The 9,658-nt window shown below is 43.1% G+C and overlaps 1 protein-coding gene across 2 annotated transcripts; it reads left to right on the top strand.

The window, feature by feature from the left end:
- Positions 1-219: 219 nt before the first annotated feature.
- znf41.S (zinc finger protein 41 S homeolog) lies at positions 220-8,802 on the top strand. 2 transcript variants are annotated; one of them, XM_018237575.2, is made up of 5 exons: positions 220-691; positions 2,868-3,050; positions 4,831-4,989; positions 5,110-5,233; positions 7,562-8,798. In XM_018237575.2, the coding sequence occupies exons 2-5, from the start codon at positions 2,892-2,894 to the stop codon at positions 8,668-8,670; spliced, it is 1,551 nt and encodes a 516-aa protein (XP_018093064.1). In that variant the 5' UTR covers positions 220-691; positions 2,868-2,891; the 3' UTR covers positions 8,671-8,798.
- The last annotated feature ends 856 nt before the right edge of the window (positions 8,803-9,658 follow it).

Here is a 9,658-nt window from a genome sequence, read left to right as displayed (position 1 = left end):
TGGCCCGGCCCTGGCTTCATTACTTCTATGAGGGAGAGGGGGCCCCCATGTGTGTCTGCAGGTGGGTCCCCCAAACTCTAGTTACGCCACTGCAAGAGAGGGGGAATGAGAGATTCATTGTTAGAGGCGGGGGGCTCTAGAATATGGCCTGGGGGTCTGTCTAGCAAAGAAGGTGACGTATAATTAGGCTGGGGCCAATGAAGAAGCATTAATGAAATGATAGTGTCAGGGGGATTGTTTTGCCCCAGGACGTGAATCAATAGCTGCAGCTGTTTCAGTGTAAGTGTGGGGGGTGGGGAGTCTTAGGATGAACATGATGAATGTGGGGTCCCACCCTTACTCACTGACCACTGTGCAGAACTATAGATAAGGCAGAATAAAGGAAAGAATTCCCTATCCTCTCAATAATATATGACTTATGGATCTAAAGCTCGGAGACGGCATTGGGTTTCACTGTTGTCAAACAGTATATGACGTACGAGCTCGTGAATAGTGGAATTCGTAAACATACAATGGAAGCAACTTCTGGCTTACCTATTATAGACTATAAAGCTCCGTCATTCCCGAATCGATAAATGACAGGCAGGCAACTTCCGGCACATTTCCGGAAGCCTTCTTCTCTCTGGTTACGCGACTCACTGGGCATGCGCAGTCTGGAAGGGTAGCGGAAAACTCCGATCCCCACAGAGCGGTAAGAGCGGAGGGTTGGTTGTGGTTACATTAGTGTCGGCCGGTACCTGACTTGTTGCAGCAGGTTTCCTGGGTTATTGCAGAGGGAAGGGTTGCGTTACATCCTCCTGGCACCTCTGCACTTATCTTATTCTCAGCCCTTTTGGTGCAGAACTACAATTCCCAGAATTCCATACCCTAGCTCGGTGCTGTTGGGATGCTGGGAGTTGTAGTGCTCCATTAGCAAGGGGGGGATACTATTGTAGTAAATATTGTATCGATGATTCTATATGTTCCTTTCACTCCCATGATTGTCTTTATTCTCACACCCAAATATCAGTTCCCCACAGTGTGAGGGTGTGGCGGCCTAAACCCCATTCTGTGCTCTGCTGGGGCCACTTGTCACTATTAGTGTGAATATGTGGGTGAGTGGGTTTGACAGCCAATCACAGACACTACAGGGAGTGTGGCACTAGAATGCAGCCAATCACAGCTTATTGTACAATGTGTAGATCTGTCCCATAGATATGACTCATAGGGGGTCAGTGGGTCATGAGGGGGCCACACACACAGTGGTAAAATACCATCCAGCTGGCATCCCTGTTGTCAGGGCTGGGCCAAGGTATTTTGGCACCTTAGACAAGGGCTTCAATCAGTGCCACCCCACCCACCTGTTCCTGCATTACCATTTCCCACATATTGCCCCCTGTACCTGTGCCAACGGCAGTCAATCCCTCTGATTACCCCCAATCTGTACCTGTGCCAGCATAAACCAAAACATTCATCATATTGTTACCCCCAATCTGTACCTGTGCCAGCGGAAGCCAAAAAATCCATCATAGTGCCCCTAATTTGTATTTGTGCGAGCAGGAGCCAAAAATCCATTATATTGCCCCAAACATCTGTGTACTAGTGCCAGCAGCCACCATATTGCCCCATTTACCTGAGCCAGCAGCAGCCAATTCCTCTTATCGCCCCAATCTGTACCTGTGCCAGCAGCAGCCAAAAAAATCCACAATTTTGCCCCCAAATGTGTACTTGTGCCAGCAGGAGCCAAAAAATCCAACATATTGCCCCAAACATCTGTGTACTAGTGCCAGCAGGAGCCAAAAATCCATTATATTGCCCCAGACATCTGTGCACTAGTGCCAGCAGCCACCATATTGCCCCATTTACCTGAGCCAACATGAGCCAATTCCTCATATCGCCCCAATCTGTACCTGTGCCAGCAGCAGCCAAAAAAAAATCCACAATATTGCCCCCAAATGTGTACTTGTACCACCAGGAGCCAAAAATCCATCATATTGCCCCCAAATACTGTATGTATCTGTGCCAGCAGTAGCCAAAAAGCCATCATATTGCCCCAAATCATATGTTTACCTGTGCAAGTAGCAGCCAAGATATTGCCCACAGATATGTACCTGTCAAGCTGCCAAGAGAGAGATGGGAAGTGCTTCTGCCTGCAGTATGAATCACTGGCAAGAGGGGGATGGAACAGGCGGTTTATAAAATTGAAAAACTACTAAAAATCAGGGTTCAAAAAAGAAAAAAAACTCCCCTTAAAAGTGCACCCCCCCCCGCCCACTCTGCCTGCCCCTAGTTCCGGCCCTGCCCGTAGTTACAAACCTGTGTTCTCCCCATGGTGTGGGGTGTTATTAGACGCAGAGTAATGTATATAAGGATAGAATACCTGTACATCTTTAAAGCCCCAGCGCTGCCACCTCTCTCATTTCCAAAGTAGATGGGTTGGGGCCAAGCTTATAGGGGTTGATCACATTTTAAAGAAACTTTTAGCATGATATAGAGGGTGATATTCTGAGACAATTTGCAGTTGGTTTTCATTTTTATTGTTTGCGATTTTCGAGTTATTTAGCTTTTTGTTCAGCAGCTCTTCAGTTTTCAGTTTCAGCCATCTGGTTGCTAGGGTCCTAATTACCCTAGCAACCATGCACCGATTTGAATAAGAGACTGGGATATGATTAGGAGAGGCCTTAATAAAAAAGTCGAGTGATAAAAAGTAGCAATACAAATAAATGTGTAGCCTTACAGAGCCTTTGTTTTTAGATGGGGTCAGTGACCCCCATTTGAAAAGTTGCTTAGAATTGCCCATTCTATAATATGCTAAAAGTTAACCTAAAGGTGAACCACCCCTTTAAGAGACACATCTGATTGTGCCCCTCCTTGTTTGCCATGTACAGTGCCAGCCTGATCCAGCCCTCCCTATGCCCTCGCTGAGCAACAAATGGAAAATTAAGGAACCCACAGAAGGCGTCCCAGTGCCCATACCCAAGTGCCCCCCAATAATGATCCACAGGAGGACAGAGATACATGAGGAGATCCTGCATCTGACCTTGGAGATCATCTATTGGCTGACAGGAGAGGTGAGAAGGATGCTGGGAAGGAACAAAGCCACTAATTAAGGGTATTTGATTGACGCTCAAATACCCTTAGACTCCATTTCTTCTTCAAGGGCAATGGCTCCTGAAGTAAAATAGGGAGCTTTGTGCAAAACATTGTGAGTCCAATAGAATATGGAGAAGCCGCACACCACACACTCCCAAAGGTTCTTATCCTGGTGCCCAGTGATAGAGGAATCGGCAGCCTCACAACAAGGGTAAGAAGAATTTCACCGGCACACAGGAATTGTAGTAGCAGGGCAAGCCCTTGCAATTTTATTATGCAGTAGTGCAACGTTTCGGGGTCACGCCCTTTGTCAAGCATGACAAAGGGGCGTGACCCCGAAACGTTGCACTACTGCATAATAAAATTGCAAGGGCTTGCCCTGCTACTACAATTCCTGTGTGCCGGTGAAATTCTTCTTACAAAACATTGTGAGTACATGGGCAGGTGTGCCCAAAAAGAAGATCAGGATCTATCAGTAGACCTTTATCTGGTGATCAATTGATCTCAAAACATTGCCAAAAAAACTGTTTGACTAAGTTACCCTCCTGTTTCATGTTTTTCATTCAGATATTTATCAAGTTAAGGTTACAAAGGATCTAGTTCTTTGTTAAATATAGCAATATACTGTACATTTTCTCATAAATTTCCCATAAATCATTATCATATTTAAGTAATATGTGCTGGTTGTAGATTATAATGGTACAACATCACTAAAGTATGGGCACTCCTGCAGAGACAGACTCTCAGATTCGGGGAGATTTGTCGCCCGGCTACAAATCTCCTCTTCTTCGGGGTGACTAATCTCCCCTTCCTGCCGGCTAGAATGTAAATCGCCGGCGGGATGGCACTCGGAGCGCTTCGTTTTCTGAAGTCGCCCGAAGTTTCCTTTTGAAGCAACTTCGGGAGACGTCAAAAAACGAAGCGATCCGAGTGTCACACTGGGAGATTCGGGAGATTAAGTCGCCCGGCGACTAATCGCCTCTTCTTTTGGGGCGACTAATCGAACATCAAAGTCTAATCGACAGACAAACTGCTTCCGCCTGCTAGAATGAAAAATCGCCTGCGGCATGGCACTCGGAGCATTTCATTTTCCAAGTCACCCAAAGTTGCCTAAAGTTTCAGCTTGTCTATAGCAGCCATGATCCAGGACTTCAAACTTGTCACAGGGGGTCACCATCTTGGAAAGTGTCTGTGACACTCACATGCTCAGTGGGCTCTGATTGGCTGTTGAGAAGCTAAGCTTAGGGCTCGTCACTAATTATCCATCAGAAAATGAGGTTGGTCTGTAATATAAGCTGATGCTACAGGGCTGATTATTAAATTCTGATGCTAATTGCACTGGTTTCTGTGCTGCCATGTAGCAATTATCTGTATTAATTACTAATCAGCCTTATATTGTGACATTTCTATTCTATGTGTACTTTATATTGTGAGTGGGTCCCTAAGCTCAGTAATTGACAGCAGCACAGAGCATGTGCAGTGAATCAGCAGAAAAGAAGATGGGGAGCTACTGGGGCATCTTTGAAGACAGATCTTTACTGCTAAAGGGCTGTGGTACAGAAGCAGAAGCACAAAACATAATGCACAGCATTTTTAGCAAATTCAACTTTCCTTGTCCTTTAAGTCTAGTGATTGTCAGTAAACAATAAGCTTCTTACACCATTAGCACAAGCAGCAGTCAAGATCTAGGATGATGAGTTGGGGGGGCCCAGTCCATCCCTCCCGTCTCTGGTAACACCGTATCTTCTCATTGGACAGGATTGCACAGTTGTACAGACTCCTAATGGTGTCTCGCCTGCCCACAGGCCCCTGGGGTTAGAAAGACTGACCCTTATTAACAACCAGTCAGCGCCAGTTGATAAAGAGGAGCTGATTCTGAAACTTGCCAACAGAATCATCTGTCTGCTCACAAGAGAGGTGAGTCTGATCAGTGACACTCCATAAACAGGGAAACACTCTGCTGTGAATTTCCCAGCATCCCCTGCCGGAAATCTCGGCAAATGGGCACTTATTAATGATTATGTTATTGTTTGTCAGGTTCCTGTGCGCTATGAAGATACTTCTGTGCATTTCTCCGAGGAGGAGTGGGAGTATGTAGAGAGACACAAGGAGCTGTACAGAACTGTAACATTGCACAGTCCCCACTCTGGAGCCTCTCCAGGTAAGATAAAGCTCTACGACTCTCTGTTCTAGTTCACTGGTTGTAAATTGCTGTACTCTATATAACAGACTGACACTGCAATGGTACCTGGGTGCTCAGCAATCTCCTTACTCTTCAGGTAGAAAGTGTAAGCTCTCTGGGCTAATCTTTATCAAAGGCACTTGTTCTCTGCTAGGAAATGCTTCACCGAATGACCAGTTTCCATGTCAGGAAAGTAACTGCCCGGGAAGTAGAGTTCAGAATAATAGCAGTGTGTTTAAAAGGATGAATAAAGTTCAAAATCCATATAATAGCTTTTATTTCCATACAAGTAAATGCATTGGGAACACTGCACGTTCTATTCCACATCAAAACATGAAGAATTAAATGTGTGTTATTACTTTACAGAAAGAGAAGAAAAGGGAATATTCAAATAACAAATTCCACAAAATCGTAGTGTCTGCACAAACTCAAACATTCACTGTATAAGCTGAAAAATATATATATACTAATAAAAGTTTATACTAATTTTGCTTTCCTTTGAATGACTGAACTAATATTTAATATAAGCAGTGTTTGTGAGAACTGATGCACATCTGTGCTGCATGGAGTCCCCCAACTTCTGGCACCTGTTACGTTCCACAATTCTTCTGCATTTCTTGCTTTACCAATTGGATTGGATTAAAGTCCAGGGATTGGGCCACTCCATGATGTCAATCTTGTTGGTCTGGAACCAAGATGTTGCTCGTTTACTGGTGTGTTTGGGGTCGTTGTCTTGTTGAAACCCCCATTTCAAGGGCATTTCCTCATCAGCAAAAGACAACATGACCTCTTTAAGTATTTTGATGTATTGAAACTGATCCATGATCCCTGGTATGAGATAAATAGGCCCAACTCCGTAGTCTGAGAAACATCCCCATATCATGCATGTGCCACCGGCTTCACTATCTTCAGTGTGGCTTAAATTCATTGTTTGGGGGTCGTCTGGCAAACCATCTGTGGCCCCTAGACCCAAAAAGAACAATTTTTCTTTCATCAGTCCACACAATGTTTTGCTATTTCTCTTTAGGCCAGTCAATGTGTTCTTAAGCAAATTGTAAGCTCTTCAGCACGTCTTTTTTTTCCAACAATGGGACTCCACACTGCTATTATTTGGAACACAACTATTATTTGGATCAAGCCTCAATTAATGATTCAATAACACAGAATCAGTAGCATCATTTGCCTTGACAAAGCTTTTTAAGCGAAACGCGTTGGCAGAGCCTCTCTTCACAATATTTTTTATTTTATTTAATTGTTGCTCAGATCCTAATACTATTTCGATCACCTTGAAAAAACTTTTTTAAAAAAATCTTTTTAACTGAATTTAGATACTCATAGTCTGGTCCAGGGAACCACATTCAATTCCTTCATTCTCTGTTATTTATATGGCACTGGTGGATTTGTGGTTTTTTAGATTTTAGCTCTTTTAAGAGATAGGTTATGTAATATACGAGACCACAGTCCTCAGTGTACTACTTTCTCCCCGTGTGGGGTCCCAGGGCTTAGAAAATAATAGGCAGCAGTTTATTTGGGACTTCTCCACCTCTACACTATTTTCCTTTTCCTACTTCATTTTCCTTGAATGTTGGTCCTGGTTCCTTGTTCTTTAAACTAATTTTACTAATGAATTACCTTGTGATTTTATAATGAAGTAGCACCTGCATAAATTAATCATTTTGAACCACACCCAGTCGGCGACTGAAAACATTTGAGCACTTGCACTTTATAACTTATTGGAATTTTGAATCTATCGCTTACAGATTCAGTATATAAACTAACAAGTTGGCACTGGCTATTTTTAATACACAGAAAAAGCAACTCTATGCTTCTCTGAACTTGTTGTTTTGTTAATGGTTTAATATTTATTTAAATATCAAAAGGTTTTAATTAATCAAGCAAGTCCTCTTTATTAGCACAAGCACTTTATAATTATCAACTGATTGGTTCACTATATAATTTAGATAAGTTATTTCAATTATTTGAGAGTACGGGGGCTCTTACTATCTTTTTTTTTCTTTTGAATAATTGTTAACAGTAATTCACGGATCCGATCCTCCACGAGGTAACATTTAAACTTAAAGGACTGCCTTCCTTCCTTGTAACAGAATCAGTAGCATGTCATGACTGTTGGTTCTGTTAGGTTTCTATCACTCGACTACACCTACTAGTAAATTATTGGCCAAGTAGAAATATAACTTCTACCAAAAACAGTAATTGATCAGGTTAGTGCTGTCAGACTGCTATTTTTCTGAACACAACTGTATATATGTTTCTGAGTATAAGTCTGCATGTCTAATGTTGTTACAGATTTGGACACAACTACACCTATTGAGTATGAGACCTGTGCTACATCCCCGGATTCTATAAACAAAAGCGGCAGCACAAAAAGTAAGGAGATATCCTACTTGGCACCGGATAAACCTGAGAACAGCAGCATTCAAGATGAGGGGATATCTATTTTATCAGTGGATTGTAAATCTGTGGGCCCATCTGACTTTCTACAGGATAAATCAGAGAGCAGCAGCATTAAATATGAGGTTGAAGCTGATTTGGTACTGGATAGACCAATAAACAGCAATGGTGCATATGAGGTGGTATCGGACATGGCACAGGATAAACCAGGGGGCAGTAGCATTACATCTGAGGGTGCACCTAAAGAGAAACTAGAAATCAGTACCCCTCCTAATGACAAAGTATCCAAGCTAAATAAACGAGTAAAGCGCTTGAGCCAATGTGCAGTAGAGACTGCAGACAAAGTGACCTTGTGCCAAGGAGGGAATCTCATGCACTCAGACAGTTATACATTTACCACTCCGGCACAGTCAGCGCCCTTACCCTTTTATCCAGTGTTATATGTTATTAACAAGGGTATAGCAGTGCCAACTCCTGTAGGTAGCGAGATCCCATTGAGCTGCCCCGAGTGCCAGGCTTGTTTTGCCACCAGCACAGACCTCGGTGAACATCAGTGTATTCACAAACAAGATGAGTTGACATGTGCCGACTGCGGCAAATGTTTTGTCAATCGATCCAGATTTGTTAGACACCAGCGATACCACAAACCTGAGAAATTTATCATTTGTGTGGAATGCGGAAAGAGTTTTTGGCATAAATCGAACCTGACCGCGCACCAGCGAATTCACACAGGGGAGAAGCCCTTTACCTGTTCGGACTGTGGGAAATCTTTTGCTACAAATTCCCAGGTCCTTCGGCATCGGAGGATCCACACTGGGGAGAGGCCTTTTGCTTGTCTGGAGTGTGGCAAATGTTTCACCACCAGCTCTAATCTGGTGGATCATCAGACCATTCATACAGGGGTGAAGCCATTCGCTTGTTCTGAATGTGGCAAATATTTCAGATCGAAAAGATATCTTTATCGGCACTTGCAGGCACACACAGTGAAAGCGGGCGTAGTATAACGGAACACGTACAAGTCATGCACAGATGTGTTACTTTTGTTATTTATAAGGCCAATAAACCTTCTTCCAGAGAAGCAATAACTTAACCATAATCCCTGGCATAAACCAATAAACCTCTTTGTTTCTCATTCATGTTTTTTTTGTTTTTTGCTGTGAGCCTTAAAGGAACAGTTCAGCGTCAAAATAAAAACGGTAGAAATAGATGCTGTGCAAAATTAAAAAAACGTTTCTAATACAGTTCATTAGCCAAAAATGTAATGTATAAAGACTGGAGTGACTGCATGTCTAACATAATAGCCAGAACACTACTTTCCAGCTCTCTAACTCTGAGTTAGTCAGCGATTTAAAGGGGGGCCACATGGGACATAATTGTTCAGTGAATTTGCAATTGATGCTCAGCATTCAGCTCAGATTCAAAAGCAACAGTTATGACCCATGTGGCCCCCTCAAGTCACTGATTGGTTACTGCCTGGTAACCAATCAGTGGAAACCAAGAGAGCTGCAAAGCAGGAAGTAGTGTTCTGGCTATTATGTTAGACATTCAGTCACTCCAGCCTTTATACATTACATTTTTGGCGAACTAACTATATTAGAAACATTTTTTATTTTGCACATACTACTGTTTTTATTTTTACACTGATCTGTTCCTTTTAGATGGTGGCGGCTTGTAGGGTTATGAGCCTACTCCACATGGAGTCGGCAGCTTATTGAGCCAGTAGTAAGCAATGGTGGCAAATCAGAAAAGGATACTGTTGTACAGAGTTTTTTGTTTAGCTCTGCTTCTTTGGCTGTTGACTTCATCATACAAACTGCCCAACCCATGATTGAAAGTTATCAGGGAGCTTGGTAGTGAATGGGCTTAAGTATTATTCTGTAATACTTTACAGAGAGGTTGCTTCAAGAGGGTAACCGTGCTGCCTATAAGGCCCCCATACACGTGCCGATAAAAGCTGCAGACAGACCGAGTAGCTTATCGGCCAGATCTCGA

The sequence above is a fragment of the Xenopus laevis genome, chromosome 9_10S, assembly GCF_017654675.1.
Source record: "Xenopus laevis strain J_2021 chromosome 9_10S, Xenopus_laevis_v10.1, whole genome shotgun sequence".
Taxonomy (NCBI): domain Eukaryota; kingdom Metazoa; phylum Chordata; class Amphibia; order Anura; family Pipidae; genus Xenopus; species Xenopus laevis.
The sequence above is the reverse complement of the archived record's forward strand: the minus strand, read 5'-3'. Positions and strand labels throughout refer to the sequence as shown.